The sequence below is a fragment of the Acomys russatus genome, chromosome 10, assembly GCF_903995435.1.
Source record: "Acomys russatus chromosome 10, mAcoRus1.1, whole genome shotgun sequence".
NCBI classification, from domain to species: domain Eukaryota; kingdom Metazoa; phylum Chordata; class Mammalia; order Rodentia; family Muridae; genus Acomys; species Acomys russatus.
The window spans coordinates 17,545,304-17,563,995 of NC_067146.1; the positions used below are offsets into that span (position 1 = coordinate 17,545,304).

The 18,692-nt window shown below is 40.3% G+C and overlaps 1 protein-coding gene across 1 annotated transcript in view; it reads left to right on the top strand.

The window, feature by feature from the left end:
• The window catches only part of Wasl (WASP like actin nucleation promoting factor), a 52,178-nt gene extending 42,665 nt beyond the window's left edge, over positions 1-9,513 (top strand). Inside the window, exons 7-11 of the mRNA XM_051151854.1 lie at positions 488-530; positions 1,253-1,406; positions 5,555-6,072; positions 6,833-6,941; positions 8,865-9,513. Of these exons, the coding sequence (XP_051007811.1) occupies positions 488-530; positions 1,253-1,406; positions 5,555-6,072; positions 6,833-6,941; positions 8,865-8,926 (886 nt within the window). The 3' untranslated portion in view covers positions 8,927-9,513. The remainder of the gene's footprint in view (positions 1-487; positions 531-1,252; positions 1,407-5,554; positions 6,073-6,832; positions 6,942-8,864) is intronic.
• Positions 9,514-18,692: the final 9,179 nt, after the last annotated feature.

Sequence of the window (18,692 nt, forward strand, 5' to 3'; positions counted from 1 at the left end):
TTTTTTAATTTCTGTTTTGCACACAGAGAATGAGTAGATTAGGAAAAAGTGAGAAGGAGCTCCGAAGGAGCAGGCTTCCAGGGAGAAATACCTACGTTCATCCCTTTTTAATAGAGATACCTCAGGAGTATTTATGTTATTTGTTTCTTGAGACAGTATGGCTCTTCTGTGTTGCCCAAGCTGGGCTGGAATTCCAAGTGTCTAGGCATGCATGTACTACCAAGCCAGGCTTGGACCATGAATCTGACAGTTATTTTTCTACCCATCTGAAAAGAAAAATTAAATATAATTTTTTTTATTCAACTAGTTGTTGAGCATAACATTTTTTTCACTTTGATGTATGAATAGCATGGAAGATGCCTGCAAGAGTTATTTAGAAGCAAAAGAATGTGGGCTGTCTATGACAGACTTCAAGTATTTTTATGCATATTTCACAAGCCCTCATATGCACTACTTTTCTAATTTTTTTTCTGTTTTTCTACTTTAGGCACATTGGACATGTTGGATGGGATCCAAACACGGGTTTTGATGTAAGTATCTTTTAAAGCTGTATTTCCTGTTACTCAAAATACATAGGTATGCTGTGGCTTATCCTTGGATATTTATTTACAGTTTTTAAACCTAGTATGTATTACAATTTGAATGTGCTATTCATGAGTGCTGCTGAGGTTTGGATTCATAGTACCGTTCTGTCACAGTTGCCAAGCCCATTAAGACAAAATGTTTGTATTCCTTATGTGATTTGAATGAAAGAGGAAAAAAATAATTTTGTTAAGTAATAATTTCAGGAGACTATCAAATTATTTAAAAATAGTATAATCAAATTCTGAGTATCTAGTTACAGATGTAATCAGTTTCTAAACTGGTTATTATTCTTTTAGGCATTACCATCGCTCAGTTGATTAGTACTGTGATAGCACCAATAGGTCCTTGCCCTCATATTTTCAAACTGTGTGTGGTAGTTCAAGATTAAAGCTACATCTTACTTAGGACAAATTGGAAGAGGTGAGCACAAGCTCTAGTGTTGAGTATGTTAGTAAAAATGTGAACAGAAGGCCCTCTTTGAAGACACGGAAGAGAAAACCTCTTGTTTTTATCTTTCCATTAAAAGAAGATTTATTGTTAACATTTAAATTACATAACCATTCTAAAAGTCTATGACTCTAACTTCAGAAGGACAGAAAAATTATAAGTTTTACCATGTCTTTTTGGAACAGAATTGCCTATTTAGGAGTTGTCTTTTCTGTTGTAGCTAAATAATTTGGATCCAGAATTGAAGAATCTTTTTGATATGTGTGGGATCTCTGAGGCTCAGCTTAAAGACAGAGAAACATCAAAAGTTATTTATGACTTTATAGAAAAAACAGGAGGTGTAGAAGCTGTTAAAAATGAGCTCCGAAGGCAAGGTAACTTTTAGTCTATTTTGGTACTTGACTGTTTTTTCCTTTTGGGTTTTCTAAGATTAGCTTTATGATGGACAAATATGCACTCCTTCTTGGGCAGAGTATTTGAATTTACGAATGACAAATTTGACCCAGTGTCACTACATCTTTGATCATTTTTCATGTTAACAAACAACAAAACCAACAACAACAAAACAAAATGCTAGACATAGCAGGATGACCTTTAACCCCAGCAGGCAGATTTCTGAGTCTCCCTGGAGTTCAAGGGACACATAGCTATCTTTAAAACAAACAGGCAAAAACTTGACGTAGTTGTTGGTATAAAGTCACCATGTAATCTGTAATAAAAACATTTTCAGAATATAATTTTTGCTTTGTCTTGGCTACAGTATAATTCTTTCTCTTGGCTCCTGAGCTCATAGTTTTACAACCTTGAAGTTGGGTACTTTAAAGAACTTTGTGATCTGGTTGCTTCCCAACACTTAGGACAGTCATGTGCAGAGATGACAGGTGTTCTTTGCAGTCAGTCAGCACTGGAGCACCATCTGCATTTGGAACCCAGTTTCTCTACACTTTGTGCTCACACGAGTGCAGCGGAGTTAAAGCTCCAGCTCCTGTGCTCTTGAATCTGATTGTCACTTGAAAATGGTTATTTAACTTAAACTTGTCTCCTTTTTAACTGCTGAAGCTCATTTGATCTTTGGTTGAAAATGTTCCTCCTGTTCATAGTAAGGTCTCAGCGTCTTTAGAGCCAGCTGTGGAAGCAAACAACTCAGAGGTCATATTGCTGCTGTCTTCCACAGCTAGTTCAATAGAAACTAGTATTGTGCTAATTGGTCTTACTAGCAGAAAATTGCACTTTAAATGGTGTAGATTTTAAAACATACTATGAATACAATGCCATTTTACAAGCTGTACAGTCCTGATGACTATTCTGTCCAGGTGAGGGAAGTCTCTCTGCCATGCCTGCTGGCGCTGCTCAGGGTTACTCAGCTCTGTGGTAGTGTGTAATTCACTCAGCTTTATCGGACCATCTGAATTGCTATCTTGTGTTTTTCATGCCTAAAGAAAAGTTGATCATACTAACTGGATTGGTTTTGTTGGTTTTGCTGTTGTGGTTGTGGTTGCTGTGATTTTTCACTTTATAATAGCTATTTTAAAGACAGTTAGGCAAGTCCTCTCTTTAATTGAGTTAACCCCAAAACAAAAAGTCACAAACACTGAAAATGATATTGTCACCAAATTTCAAGATAAAAGATTTTTCTATCTCAAGAACCAAACTTTTTCAGTGTGGAACCTGTTATACACCAAATTTATGTTAAAAAAAATATTTTTAAAAGATTTTGTTTGTATTTATTTGCAATTATGTCCTTATGTATGGTAAGGGTAGCAGTGGTTTTGGTGGTAAGTGCAGTGCTTGTAGAAGCCAGAAGAGAGCACTGGATCCCTGAGAACCAACGTTTGATCAGCCAGTTGTGAGCTGCCAAACACAGGCTCGGAGCTGAGCCTGGTCCCCTGAGGCAGCTCCGGCTCTCAGCCAGTGAGCCGGCTCTCCAGCCCAGAGGGGAAAATTTTTTTTTAATTAAGAGAAAAAAGATAAATTAATGGTTTACTTTTTTCTAACTAACAATTTTTTTCTAGACAGAACACATACAAAAAATAACATTCAGAAGTATGGAACACAGAAATGGAGAAGTTAATGAAATTTGTCTTGGCCTACTTGATTAAGTCTTTTGTTATTTATTTTATAAAGTCATGGAATCAGACTTACGAAGACAAACAAATTTGTGATTTCTATCGTATCTCTGTGCGTAACTCTTAAGCATTAAGTCCGTTAATTTACAACAGTCTGTTCTTCAGGTCCACCGCAGTGGAGTGGTATGTACGTGGAGCACATCTGAGCCACTGCTTGGTGTTCTGCATGATTTGCTGTGTTGACCTTGGAGAAGCTAGAGTTCATATGTCCTGCCTTTGACAACTAACGTTTTCAGCATAAAGATTTTTGTTTGTTTCTTTTTTTTTTTTCTTTTTCTTTCTTTTTGGTCTTTCAAGACAGGATTTCACTGTAGTCTTGGCTGGCCTGGAACTTCGTACACCAGGCTGGCCTCAGGCTCACAAAAATCTGCCTGCTCTGCCTCCAGAGTGCTGGATTAAAGATGTGCACCACCGTTACCTAGCCTGAAAAATAATTTTCAAATATGTCAGAGCTTTTTTCTGTGCCATGAACACAAGGTTTTTTTTTCTCTCTCCTGTAAGATTCAGTATTCTAGTAGATTAATCAAGGATGTTTATATATATATATATTATATTAAATCTATATTGAAAGTATCCATTTTATAACTATCATAATTTCTTCTTCATTACTTTTCTCTTTTGCTAATTGAAAAATAACAATTGCCATTTTCCTCCTGGTGTTTGTGATGACTCTTGAAGTTCTTCACACTGGTGCCTGTTTGGCCAGCATCTTGGTGCATCTGTCCTAACAGTGCATCAGCGGTCTCTACTCTCTGTGTTATTCTGTCACATTTGTCCGTGTGATGTGCTGTGTTTCTGTGTTAGATTGAATACAGATGATACAAAGTAAGGGTTGATAATAGATTATTTATTTTTAGAAATGCAGTGAAGTTTCAGGTTCAGTAGGCAAGAACACTGCCTGCTCATCCAGAGGATTCAGGCTTGAGCCCAGCACCCTCATGGCAGCTCACAGCTCTTAACTCCAGCTCCAAGGGTCCAGCACTCTCTTCTGGTTTCCACGGGCATGCGTGGTGTACAACATCCATGTAGGCAGAACACTTTACACATAAAACAAAATAAATAAAAATGTAAAAAAACGAAAGAAAATAGAAGTGCCAGCTCCTTTCCTCTTACAGCATTGCAATGAGCCAGGTGCTGGCAGCAGTGGGCTGAGTGATGTTACTCAATATTGTGTACATTTTTCATGACAAAGTGCCCAGCTATCATGGCTTCTAAGCTCTCTGCACCTCTGAAGGTCAGCTTTTCTTATCAGTCCTTAAACAAATGGAGAAACAATGTGGTGCCTAATGTTACGTGGAATTGTATGACATTGGTAAAATCAGTCTTCAGAAACACAAGATTTAATCATTAAAGAATTTACTCATATTCCCCAATATATTCTGATATTACTGTACTTTTGGATTTTTTTTTTCCTAATAAAGCTTACATCTTCACTTAACTAGACTGAGTGGAAATATCACTACTGGAGTAGTGATAACTTTTTATTAATAACTGCAGTATAATTTTGTAGTTTGTTAAAAAAATATGTTTCTTAATAATCAATTCCAATTTAAATAAGTAATTAAACATTTAACTAACAACCACCCTCTCTTTATCCTGTGTCTAGAACTGCTGAGCAGTAAACACTATTTTACAAAGTAAAAGGACACATGTAAACTTTACATTCGAAAAAGAATACATTATGTTTGGGCTTAACTCTTAATTATGCTAACAAATTTTATTTGTTTCTAAATTTATTTTATACAAAATCTAAATAAATGTATTTCATTCTAAAGGGAAGGTACTCAATTACTATCAAAATGTAATTAATTATTGTCAAATGTAAGATAATGCTTATAGGCAAAGTGTTTAATTACATTGTTATGTAACGTAGAAGCAGATTTTCTTAAACATTTGTGTATGTTGTTTGTGTGTGTGTGTGTGCGCGCACGCGCATGCTGTGGTGTGTGTATGCTGGAGATCAACTCCAGGGCATGTTAGGCAAGGTGTTTTACCAAGGAGTCCTATCATTTTGCTTTTAACCTTCCTGTAATTGCATGTGGGCACCTACAGAGACCTGAAGAAATCAGAGCCTCTGAGCTGAAGTTACAGGCAGTGTAAGCTGCCTGATGTGGGTGCTGGGGGCTCAACTGGGATCCTCAGCAAGAGTGAGCACAGTGTATATAGCTCCTGGTCTGTCTCTCCAGCCTTGTCTTCATAACTAGATTCTGTTGTTTCCTGTCAATACAACAGAAAGTGATCTTTAAATATTTTTCTAAAGAAAATAGTAAGATATCAGCTCTTTGTAAAATCAGTTGCAGAGTTTTGCTCTTTGTACTGGGTTTATGTATGTTAAAGTAAATTGCTTTATTAATGTGTTTATGCTTTGATTTTTTTTTTCTCTGCTCTTATTTCAGCACCACCACCTCCTCCACCCTCAAGGGGAGGGCCTCCGCCGCCTCCTCCCCCTCCTCATAGCTCAGGCCCTCCTCCCCCCCCTGCCCGTGGAAGAGGGGCTCCTCCCCCACCCCCTTCAAGAGCTCCCACTGCTGCACCTCCACCCCCACCTCCTTCCAGGCCGGGTGCTGCGGTTCCTCCACCCCCTCCAAACAGGATGTACCCTCCTCCACCCCCTGCGCTGCCCTCTTCCGCACCTTCAGGCCCACCACCACCTCCACCTCTGTGTGTGCCAGGGTCCACAGCACCACCACCTCCTCCTCCACCGCCACCTCCCCCAGGGCCGCCACCTCCCCCTGGCCTCCCTTCGGATGGTGAACATCAAGTGCCAGCTCCTTCAGGAAACAAAGCGGCCCTTTTGGATCAAATTAGAGAGGGTGCTCAGCTAAAGAAGGTGGAGCAGAATAGCCGGCCGGTGTCCTGCTCAGGGAGGGATGCGCTGTTAGACCAGATCCGACAGGGCATTCAGCTGAAATCTGTACGTAGTGTGTCCTTTTTATCTTGATTTTTTTTTTTTTAAGTACTGTGGGTTTTGCCATAACTCATTATAAGGTGTCTGTTTTAGAAGCTTATTCTTTTGCTTTTTATGATTTTTTAATTGTTTGTCTGTGTACAATGAAATGCTCACATTTTGGATGAACATTTGTAGTTGTGTAATCCTTACTTAATATGAAAATGTAAAATATGTCACCATAGAAAGCTACCTTATGCTTCCTCTCAGTAGTAGGCACTGATCTGATTACTCTGTGGTAGCTTTGTCTAGTCTAAATTTCATATAGATAGAAGCCAGACTTTAAATAAAAGATACTTTAAATAAACTACCTACTTAACTAAGGGGAACTTAAAATGGCCCTGTTTGGAAGCAGTTTCAGTAATCTTGGTAAGTTCAAGCAAGTAACTGCATGAAGATGAAAGCATACTCTTAAACACGAAAGCTTTATGTTTTGAAATTAAAAATAATTTTAAAAAACAGACTCCACAGAAAACTGAAAGAGGTTCCAACTCTAGAATTTACGACAGTGATGTTGTATAAGTTTGGATTCTCTGGTAGAGAAAGTACATTGTCTAACGGTTGAGAACACTCCCCACCGTGCACTTCAGATGGAAAGGAGGCATCTCACCTTGCCGTGTGGGCAGGAGACCGGAGCTCAGGTCCCAGTGCTTACCTGGCAGTACTCTGCCTGCTGAGCCATCTCCCCAGCCCCAGAGAATTGAGTTTGATAATTTTCTTCACCAAGGTGTCTGATGGCCAAGAGTCCACACCACCAACCCCTGCACCCACTTCAGGAATTGTGGGTGCACTGATGGAAGTCATGCAGAAAAGGAGCAAAGCCATTCATTCCTCAGGTACTCTTCGCATGGTCGGAATGGGAGTATGGGTGCCTTTGTATGTGAAGCTCTGCAGTTTCTATTTTTATGCTTTCCTTTGTTAGCATTTTGTCTGCTAATTGAGTAGCTCACTGGTATGAGCTTTACAGCATATTAAGTCATTGTTTTCCCAATGGTCTGCCTAAAGCTTGATAGATATCAGGACACCATATCCATACATAAACTAGAAGAAAAACTGTTAAAAAAAAAAAAAAAAGATAAATTCAACCAGGCGTGGTGGTACATACCTGTAATCTCAGCACTCACAGAAACAAAGATATATGGATCTCTTTGAGTTCAAGGCCAGCCTGGTCTACAAAGGGAGTCTAGGACAGCCAAGGATACACAGAGAAACCGTGTCTTTAAAAAAAAAAAAAAAAGAATTGAATGATACCAAAATCTGAATTCATTAAAAGAATGACGAGTGAACACTGTGCAGTACTCCTCTGCTGTTCAGGATCCTCTGGTACACAACAGACCAAGTTTTCGTGGAGCTTGTGTTTTAGTATGAAGACATAAATTCATAGACAGTCTAAGAAACTGAGATAGTAGAATTATGAGGAAAGGGAAATGGAACAGACAGTTACCAATTCTGGGGAAGGGTTACACAGAATGTTCAGGAAAAGCCTCTTTCAAGAGGCGTTTCTAAATGGGATCTAATTGATAAGACAGCCAGCCCAGAACAGCAAAGAGCTACTTCAAATGCAGAAATATGGAGGAAAAGTGTGAGGTCGAGACAGGGAAATGATTGTCCTAGAGACAGGGAAGGAGGGGGACTTAGAGCAGGAGAGAGGGGTCTGAACACGCCCTGTGTGGTGCTTCAGAGGGAGTGCAGAATGTGTCCAGACAGCAGTATCCAGTCACAGAGGCCTCTTAAAGTTAGAGTTTGGGTATTCCTTCATCTGCACTGAGGTGAGTCTACTGGAGAACAGCAATCCTGGAGGCATGGACTGTGGTAGAAAGGAAGAGACTTGACTGATGGAGGGAGAGGAAAAAGGAATCGTGAATGACGCTTGTGCCTGCTCACCTGAAAGAATGATGATGTCTTTAAGATGGGGCACCTAAAGTCCAGGGAGAAAAGCAGATTGTGGGAAGAGAAAAGAATGTTCTAGGTTTGCAATTTCTGTAAAGAATTTGAAAGCACCACGAGAATCTGAAATTCAGAAAACTAACCCAAGCTTCATCTGCCTCATTAAAAACAAACTGATTGAAATCTCTTTTACATGGGAGAGTGGGGAAATAGAAGGATCCAGAGGGTCCTAGAAACCCACAAGAAGATCATCATGACAGGCAGTTCTGGACCTAGGGGGTCTGCTCAACCTACTGCACCAACCAAAGACAATGCATGCAGTAAACATTAAACCCATATTCATATCTAGCCAATGGTCAGGACATTCTCCACAGCTGAATGGAGAGTGGGGACGGACTCAGACATGAATTCTGGTGCTCCATGTTTGACCACGTCCCGTTGGTGGGGAGGCCTTGTGGCACTCAGAGAAAGAATAAGCAGGCTACCAGGGTGAGACTTGATAGGCTGTGACCATATCGTGGGGAAGGAGATAACCTTCTGTCACAGACCTAGGGGGGGGGAGGAACAGGAGGATACAAGTGAGTGGACAACAGTTGAGATATGATCTAAATAAATTAATAAAAGAAAGAAAGAAATCTCTTTTATATAGGTACTAAGGGGCTAAAACCCAAATCTTGGATCTTCTGGTCTCATCTTTGGTCACCATCCAAAGTCTATAGATTGATTTTATTGGATTAATTTTATACAATCTTAGTAACTGTATTTTAGAAATTAAATGTTTGTTTCAGGAGTTAGCTAGTTGGAGACATGACTCAAGAATTACTTCCATCTTATTTATTATGCTTAACTTTTGGTTTTGGGTTTATCTTTAGATGAAGATGAAGATGATGATGAAGAAGAAGATTTTGAGGATGATGATGAGTGGGAAGACTAATCTATATATTATATATATATTTTTAAGGTGAAATACTAAACACTACTTTCTGTCTATTGATCTGTAAAATTATCATGTAAATGTTCTACCAATTTGCTGTATATTTTTGTTGCCTTTTTTGCTTTTTTTTTTTAAATTAATCTGTGCAATACCTCATTTAATCTGTAAAGGTTTGTTATAATTCTATACAAAGCTACTCCCTGTTACTGTGTGCAAGTTTACAGCAGGATGCTCACGTGATTTGTGAATATTTTGATTCCATCAACAAGGGAGTTTAATTATGTGTGAGACTGACACAAACCTTAATGTAATTTAGTTAGAATGCCAGAAGGAGAACACTATTTTCATACCCTACTTTTTCTGTACCTAAATTTTCTTAATAAAATTTAGTATAGCACTACATTCTTTTTCAAGTGATGTAAGCTTTAGTTTCTTTATCCCTTCCTTTTGAATATGACGCCACATATGAATGTTGGAGCTGATACATTGCACAATTCTCTAGACACCACTACACTGACGCAGTTTTTCAAATACTGCTCATATGTTTTGCTTAGACTCACTACAGAGACACTAGTGAGGAGAAACAGCAGCAGCACACGTCTGCTGCAGAGCTGCCTGCTATCGGTAAGCAGTGGCCTCTGCAGGCAGGCATCTTCATGAGCCCCCACATACCTGTACTTGACCAAGGTTACTTTTATGCTATAGCAAATGTGACAGGCTCTGTTAGTAAGGAATTATACACTTGGAATCATTCCCCGAAACAGTTTAAGTTAACATTTTGGATGTAGTTTCGTGCATGCTGAACAAATGCTGTCAAGCCCATACTTAAAGAGATACCAGAACAGTGCGAAAATGGAACACAGGTACCTGTGTTTGCTGCTGTTTGTTTGCATTGCTGTATTCAGAAATACCAAGAGTCAGATTTTTTGGCAAAAGTATGCACAAATGCTAAACACTTAGATATGCTGTGTTTTTACTTTGATGGTTTTTCCACATTTTTGTCAGATATCAAGTGTAGAGTTGCGTTTTTCTTAAAAGATCGATCACCCCAGTGGCAAATTTCTTAGAATACATAACTGATTTGATAGACTTTTTTAAATAAAACTTTACAGCCTGAACAGTTGTTATGCATACTACATGGTATGTTAAAATTAGGGCTTCCTTGACACTTTATAGTACACTAATTTGCCTAAAGGTGGCCATTTCTTATTTACAGTGAAAATTATCTTACCTACCTTCTTTAAATAAATTTTAGGTAGACAATTATCTGATTTAAATACAGACCTATTTTTCTCACATTGAGTTGTATGCAGAATGTAGCTTCAAATGTATTCATTATAGTCACACTATCCAACTAAAAATTATGCTATCTAGAAGTATACCGACCAAAATCTAGTATTGACATGATCTTGACAGGCTGGACCTGCGAGATATGGTTTGAATTTTAACCAGTTTATCACATAACCTCTAGTGACCATGCAAGTTATCATCAGGAGTAATTTAAAAGATTTAGTCGCTCGAAGCAGTTAAATGGTCTAGTGAGACAGTTAAGTTATTCAGAGAACGCTGTCCTCCTTGTAAGAGTAACTCAAGCACATCGGAAAAATCCTCAGCTTGGTGTTTCCTGTAGAAACAGAGCTCTCTGCTGCTAGGAACCCTTTTCTGCTTACTGTCATTTTCATGTGCCTTGAGCTCTTGTGAGATTGGGGTGGACGAGGCTGGACAACTACTACCCATAAAATTCGGAGATGTGTAAATAGTAATTATTTTACGTAAATAACACCAGGCTTTTGTATTCTTTTTCTCTTTGACATTATTAAAATGTTTTCAATTCCTAAAAATGTCTTTGAGATAATGCCAATTCTAATGCCCCATACATTTTGGCCATTTGATGTTGGACCAGGAGTTCATTTAGAGAGCGTCTTAGTTCTTTGAGTTGGATATACGTGGGTATATTATTTGCCAAAGGTAATTGAGTTTATTCTTTTTCATACAGAAAAGGGTTTTTGTTTGTTCGCTTTGCTTTTTATTTTTGTGTGAAGTCTAAACTACAGGAGCAGTGGGATTCAGTCCAGGCATGAAGACTAAATCCATTCTACTGAGTAAGGTGTCAGTTGTGCGTCTCCGCCCTCCTCCGCCTTGCATTACGGGTGTCACTATTCCTGTGTGTCATCTGGAAGCCTCGTGGACACACCCTGCTGCATGCTTGTCTGCTAGCCTTTGCATTTAACAAACTAGCATGAGGCCTTTTACATCTAAGTGCTATGTGATAGACAATTTCAGCTAGCCACATACTGTATTATGAAATTCATTAAGATTCTCAATCATTCAGTTCCATTTATCAACTGAAATTTTGCTTAGTATGTGAATTTTTTTGAAATGTATAGTAAGTAGGATATTGCACTGGTGGCAATTCATCATGGAACATAATAAAAATTAATTTGACCCAAATAGTATAAAATAGTGTGTCTTATTTGTTTATTAAGACATTAAAACAAGTTGAAAATTTTCATCATTGAGTCTAGCTAGCCACGAGTGCGGAGCAGTGCCGGCTGATGGCTGAGGTTTCCAGCGCTGCATGCCCTGAGAGGTAGAGTGTGCCGTGAAGGAAGCGTGGTGAGTAAAAGAGTGCTTCATCCAGCCTGTTGTCTGGGAAACCTGGTGGCCGCTCAGCACCTGCTGTGTGCGGTACAGTGCATATACAGAACATTCACAGTGCGGGACATTTAATAGACGGTATTAGAGGTGATGCCCATTTAAACCGGAAGCTTAGTTTTTGATAAATAAAATACTTTGTTTCCCTGAACCTGGCCGGAGTGGGAGTCTGAAGACGCAGCTGTGCTGTGCTTGGAATCCGGAGCTCAGGATGCAGTAGGACGCCTCTCAAGGGCTTCGTGGTAGGAAGACATTTTTGTTATACGAGTGGGAACACTAACGCATTAAACTGTTAAAATAATTGTTACAAGAGCAGTGTGCCTTAGAATTGTCCTGTTGTGTTGTATCTAAGTAGATGAAGATTCCTAAATGACTTGCTTTAGGGACGGGATTCTTGAAGGACAAGTATATCCATAAGGAACAGTGCACAGGAAATCCTCTACAGAAAAGTTGAAAACTTTTACATTGTTTGACATACATCTCACACACTGTACAGCAGTTTTCTCTCCTTATCTCTTGTCACTTAATTCAGGCCTTAAAAAAGAAAGAAAGACAAAGAGAAAGAAAGAAAAATTGTTGAGGCTGAAGAGATGGCAGAGGTTTAGAGCACTGGCTCTAACAGACCAGGTTCAATTCCCAGCACCCATTTGGAGGCTTACAGCTATCTGTATTTCTAGTTCTAAGGGATCTGACAAACTTTTCTGGCCTCCTCAGGCACCCGGTTCTTATGTGGTGCACAAACATACATGCAGGAAAACACCATACTCATCAAACTAATTTTTTTTTTTTAAGAAATTTAAGTTTGAGAAGTCAGTAGAAAAAGATTTGGTAGCAGCTCATTACCAATACGATGGGACAAATACTCTATAGATTTGTAGAAGTTTGTGGCTACAAATTTCACCTCATCTACTGAGTGTTGATAGAAGCTACCAGCATCTGTGCCTATCTCTGCTCAAAAAAGCTGGAGGAGTCAGCCTTTGCCTGGAACATGTGGTGTTTTGGCTCAGTGATGACAGTCACCCTGCATTGCCCAGACATGTAGTCACCACACGGTGCTTAGAGGTTGACGTGAGTTGAGTTTTGATTGTACATCCAAATTGCTTCATTAGCTTCTTTGTACACATTAACACGCAGTGTTTTTGCTTAAATGTAAGTATTCTGTAAACTCTTACACAACTTACCTGAAAGAAAAATAGTTCGCAAAGAGAGTATCTGAATAATTTTTAATCAACAGAGGCACTGTCAAAGACTGGGAGTTCTTCCAAGGAGCCCAGGAACAGCATGGACATTTAAACCCAATGTCCTATTTTACTGAGAGAAGGGACATTGTGATTTGCTTGTGTGCACTTCAAGTGTGTTAGGAGAAGCAGGGAAGTAAGACATGCATTGTATTTATCATGTTGAAAGAAACGCATGAGGTGAAAGGGACTACTCTCATGGAAAGTGTTCACTGGGAGCAGTGCTGATCATGTTTGGAGGTCTGTGCAGCCTAGTTAACAACTCAAAAGCACTAACACTGGTAGTAGGATTTGGTTTTGGAGCAGCATATGGTATCTACTTGGGGTACTGCCCCCCACTTTATAACCTCCATTTAAATTACTTTTACATATGTGTATTTTTAAGGAAGCTTCTGTAGTAGTTGGTTTCCTTTCTGAAAGGGCCTTTAGTGTTGCATTATCCCTCTGCACAGTTCCTCCATCTACTTCGTGTTCCATTTCCCCTTCCCCCTTTATAACACATAGGAAGAAATAGACATGAGAACGCATTCCTGTGTCTTCATAAGTTAACAGGTGTCTGAAATGTCTTTTAAATCAAAGACAAATGTTTGAGAGTTTCTCTGCGTAGCATTGCCTGTCCTGGACTCACATTGTGGACCAGGCTGGCCTCGAACTCATAGGGATCCACCTGCCTCCGCCTCCGATTAAAGGCATGCGCACCACCACCCAGCAACAAATGTTCTTAAATTCATGTGTTAGTATCCTAATGTCCTACAATAAAGCAAGCTATTAAAAATGATTACTGTTACTATAAACAAACACAAGAATAAAAATCTCTCACTTTATGAGCTAACCTCTTCAGTAGTGGTTCTCTACCTTCCTAATGCTGTGACCCTTTAGTACAGTTCCTCGTGTGGTGGCCTCTAACCATAAAATTATTTTGCTGCTACTTAATAACTATACTTTTGCTACTGTTATGAATCATAATTAAATATTTGATACACAAGCCCTGTGAAAAGGTCATTTGACATCCTCCTTCCCTCCGAAGGGGTTGGGACCTACAGAGCTGAGAACCACTGCTCCATAATACGATAATAGATGAAAATCATATGCCCATATATAATACTAATCCCCCACTGTGGACCTTTGTGTGCATGGAGTGGGGGTGGGGGAGGTGGCATGCGAAGGAGGTGAGACTAAGTCTTCTTGATAGCTGTCCTGGAACTCCTGTATAGACTAGGCCACCCTTGAACTCACAGAGATCCTCCTGCCTCCAGCCTCCAAATGCTAGGATTAAAGGTCTACTGAGGAGCCTTTTTTTAATTGCTTCTGGTTCTTAGCAGGTTTTTGTAATTTAGGGAATTGCCTTGACCCAGGACTGGAGGTGGGCTCATGATCAAGAACAACAAAGAGACATCCATTAGTGAAGTCAGAACCAGATGACTAACCCTGAATATTAGATACACATTGATAGGTTGGTTTCACATTAACAAAGATCATTCTTGCTATAGATTGTCCTGTTTTTAGCCGAAGTGAACGAAATTTGCAAAAGTTAAATAATGATGAGGGCATAGCTGGGTCTTGAGCACTTTGGGACCTTGACACGAGTGACATTAACTATCAGTAAGGATCCAGGCAAGAGGCTAACCTGTTACTTCAGTACCTCTAGACGAAGACGCTTCCAGGTTTGCAGAGCTCTTGTAGACAGAAATATCTGAGGGAAAGGCCACCATGTTCTGTTTTCAAAACAAAACAATTCAACAGAAAGGAAAATATGTCCTAGCCACGTAGCCAAACCAAAGCCTCTGACACAGACAAACACGAGTTCCGAGGTTACAAGGACCCAGACGGTTAGACTGGATAGTGTTTTAATTTTTTAATTATCCTTTCTAAATATTTTGATCTTTGATCTGATCATCCCTGACCCCCATTCACTCCGCTATCACAGTTAAACATTTTTCCATTTGAAGTATCTGATTAGATAACTGCCATGTGTGAGTAATCCCAAATGCCTAATAATTGATTACGTAAGAATTTATTTGCAATCACCTCAGAGTCCTCCTTGTGAATTTAAAGTAAACCCTGACAGTATATCTTAAGAATTTCTTACTCATTTCATATTTTTTAGCAATTAAATACCAGTTTTTACAGAGATGCTTGGTTTTGTGTTTCAACCAACGGTTACTTAATTTGACTGTGATCTTGGTTTGTTTCATTTTGGGTTTTGTAGGGTTTGTTTTGGATTGGTTTTTGTTTTTGTGTGTGTTTGTTTTTGTGTAGTCCTGGCTGTCCTGGGCTTACTTTGTAGACCAGGCTAGCCTTGAACTCACAAAGATCCACCTGCTTCTGCCTCCCGAGTGCTGGGATTATAGGCATGCACCACCATGCCCTGTTTTTGTTTTGTTTTTTGTTTGTTTTGTTTTTAGCAGTTTTTACTAGGGACATTCTCTGTAGGAAAGTGACTAATCCATCCCAAGTTTTAGCTGCTTGAGATTGCAGTCAGGTGTTATGAGTGTCTGAAGAGTCACCGGAGCTTCTTGGTAGCACTCAGAGAAGAAATGTTGATATGCCTAGATTCTCCTATAGTGATGTATTCTGCTGCCCACTGGTCTCTTGTAGCCTGACATCTCTGAACTAGGGGTGTATTGGAAAAGCAGAAGCTGTAGAAGGCTAAAGTAACTTCCTGGAAGACGTTCACAAATAGGTGTAAACAAATGTGGTTTTCTTCTGACTTTCTTTTAGTATAATTTATTTTCCAACTCTGCATCTAGGCCAAGGACAACTTTTGGCTGCTAGTTGAATCTTCTTGCTTCATTAATTTTTGTTGTTGTTGTTGTTGTTATTTATTTATTTTGCTTTTTAATCTTGGGTAATGGCACTCTAAACCCTATCTTGAGTGAGGACTATTTTAGGGTGAATTTACAAACGGCAACTTGCAAAATTGTAACCTAAAGTGACTCTATACTCTAGACCATTTGTTGCTGTTTATGTAACAGTGAGTAATGGGTCATCAGATTTCATTCAGGAAGAGAAATTTAGTACTCATGCCAGTGAGGACTTACTCTTACTCTGATGAAATTAGATTGGAATGCTTCTCAATTGGGAGCCTAATTTTTAAAAGTTAAATATATGACTACAAAGTTTTTATGTTGTTGCCAAGCATTTACTTAGGGTAATTACCCTATAGGTAATTACAGTGTTTCAGTTGGAAACAAAGTTATTTTCTAAAAACTGGTGCAGAAGAGCCAGTCTCAAAAGCCTCTGCCTTAGGTGCAAATTTGTTTTTTGGTTTTGGTTTTGGTTTTTTGAGACAGGGTCCCTCTGTGTAGCTTTGGCTGTCCTAGACTCACTTTGTAGACCAGGCTGGCCTCGAACTCACAGCGATCCACCAGCCTCTGCCTCCTGGGTGCTGGGATTAAGGGCATGGGCCACCACGCCCAGCCCAAGTGCAAATTTGTTTAATAGCCTCAAGGCTTTAAAGATTAGGTAGTTTATCACAGGATGGCTTCTCTTCTTTTTTAATTTATAAAAATTTTTTAATTTGTTTACTTTACATCCTGATTGTAGCCCCCCTTGTTGGTTCCCAGCCCCACCCTTCCTCCCTCATACCCGCTCCCTCCCTCCCCTAGTCCTCAGAAACCGGGAGCCCTCCTCCCCTACCATCTGACCTCAGCCTATCAAGTCTCATCTGGACTGCCTGCATCCTCTTCCTCTGCGGCCTGACAGGGCTCCCTGCCAGGGGGAGGTGATCAACAAGTGGGCACCAGAGTCCATGTCCGAAGTAGCCCCTACTCCCATATTATAGGACCCACAAGGAGACTGTGCCTACCTACTACATCTGCGCAGGGGGTCTGGGTCCTCACCATGCATGGTCCTTGGTTGGTGCATCAGTCTCTGCAGCATCCCCCTCCTCTGCCCAGGTTTGTTAACTCCACTGGTCTCCTTGTGGAGCTCCTGTCCCCTCCAGGTCCTTCTGTCCCCCAACTCTTCCATAATACTCTGCACCCCACCCCAAAGTTTGTCTGTGAGTCTCAGCATCTGCTTGGATCCCCTGCTGGGTGGAGTCCTTCAGAGAACGTCTATAACAGGCTTCCGTCCTGTTCCTTCTCTTCAACTGCTTCCAGTGTCTGTTCTATTTGCCCTTCTGAGTGAGAATTAAGCATCCTCCCTAGGGTCCTCCTTGTTATTTAGCTTCTTTAGTCTGTGGATTGTAGTGTGGTTATCCTGTATTAGTGGCTAATATCTGCTTATAAGTTAGTATACACTGTACCTGCCTTTCTGGGTCAGGGTTATGTCACTCAGGATGATCGTTTCTAGTTCCATCCATTTGCCTGTAAGTTTCAAGATTTCCTTGTTTTTAATAGCTGAGTAGTAGTCCATTGTGTAAATGTACCACAGTTTCTTTATCCATTCTTTGGTTGAGGAACATCTAAGTTGTTTCCAGATTCTGGCTATTATAAATCCTCGTATGGTGGAACATCTTCTGAGTATATTCCCAGGAGTGGTATAGCTGGGTCTTGAGGTAGAACAATATTCCCAATTTTCTGAGGAAGCACCACTTTTCCAAAGTGGTAGTACAAGTTTGCACCCCCACCAGCAATGGAGGAGGGTTCCCTTTCTCCACATCCCTTACATCATGTGCTGCCCCTTGAGTTTTTGATCTTAGCCATTTGAGAACAAGATTTTCATTTCCCAATTGTAAGTACTAGCCTGTCTCTACTAGTGGAGCCTGCACAGCTTCCTTGCGAGTTCCCTGACCATCGCCCTTGGCCACACATGGTGGAGTCCCTGAGAAGGGCTGTGACGTGTATACAGAGTCCCTGCTGGCACTCTCACCCATAGGCTTTACCCTGTTTTGGACTAGAGACCAATCCTTTAAGCTTACACCTCAACCGTTATCCTTTTCCACCAGCGTGACAACTTTGTGTTGGTGAGTTGAACACAGCTGGCCTGTTTTCAGCTGGTACACAATGTGCCGAGATGTGGCTGTCCTCCTTCCCTTTCACGGCGTTCTTCAGTACTCATTTCCACGGCGAGGAACCAAAATACTACAAGGAGCTCAAAGATACTTGCTCTTGAACAACCCAAACACTGACAGGTTCTTTTGCTCTGGGTGTCATCTGTGCATGCCCACATCGGTTGTGAATGTCTTCCTAGAAGCACACTGGGACCTGGGACTAGCTGGTTCAGATGGTATGGGTGGCCGGCAAGGCTCAGGAGTCTCCCTGTTTCCTGCCCTTGGTGCTGGGATGGCCACAACAGGCTTATGATGTGGGCTCTGAGTACTAAACCACATTCCCAACTGAACTATCCCCCTACCCCTGAAAAGCTTTAAGTGGGGAAAATCCACTTAAACTCTATGACTTTTCATCAAATTGTTGTTTGACAGGATAAATAACATTAAATCTTGATATCTGGCCACTTTTCTATACCACCCTCAAACTGAAATGTCATCCCACATCATTGGACTTTTGGATGTATGCTTGCTTGCTTGTTTGTTTGCTTTAAGCCTGGCAACATCTATATTTAAAAATCCAAATTGCCATCCTGGCTGAGAAGCTCTCCTTCATGCATATCTGCTTTAGGCAAAGGGTCTGTGGTAAAATGTGCCTCACCAACAAAAGCCATCCAGCGCCTGTTTTTAACAACTTGTCAACTAAAGAAGGGCTTGACCCTCCTGAAAGCTGGTTTCCTTGGGATTCTCACAGCTTTGCTGTAGAGGGTCTTCCTGACTCAGCGCTATCCCCAGCACAGAGCGGAGTACCTCATGTGTAGAACCATTGGGTATTAAGTGTGAAGAATGCTGTAAGCACTTCCTGCCTCTGGCACACAGGTTCTCACTTCTTGGTTCCTAACCCCAGTGTTTGAAAAATGTCTGGATGTGCTTGAAAAAT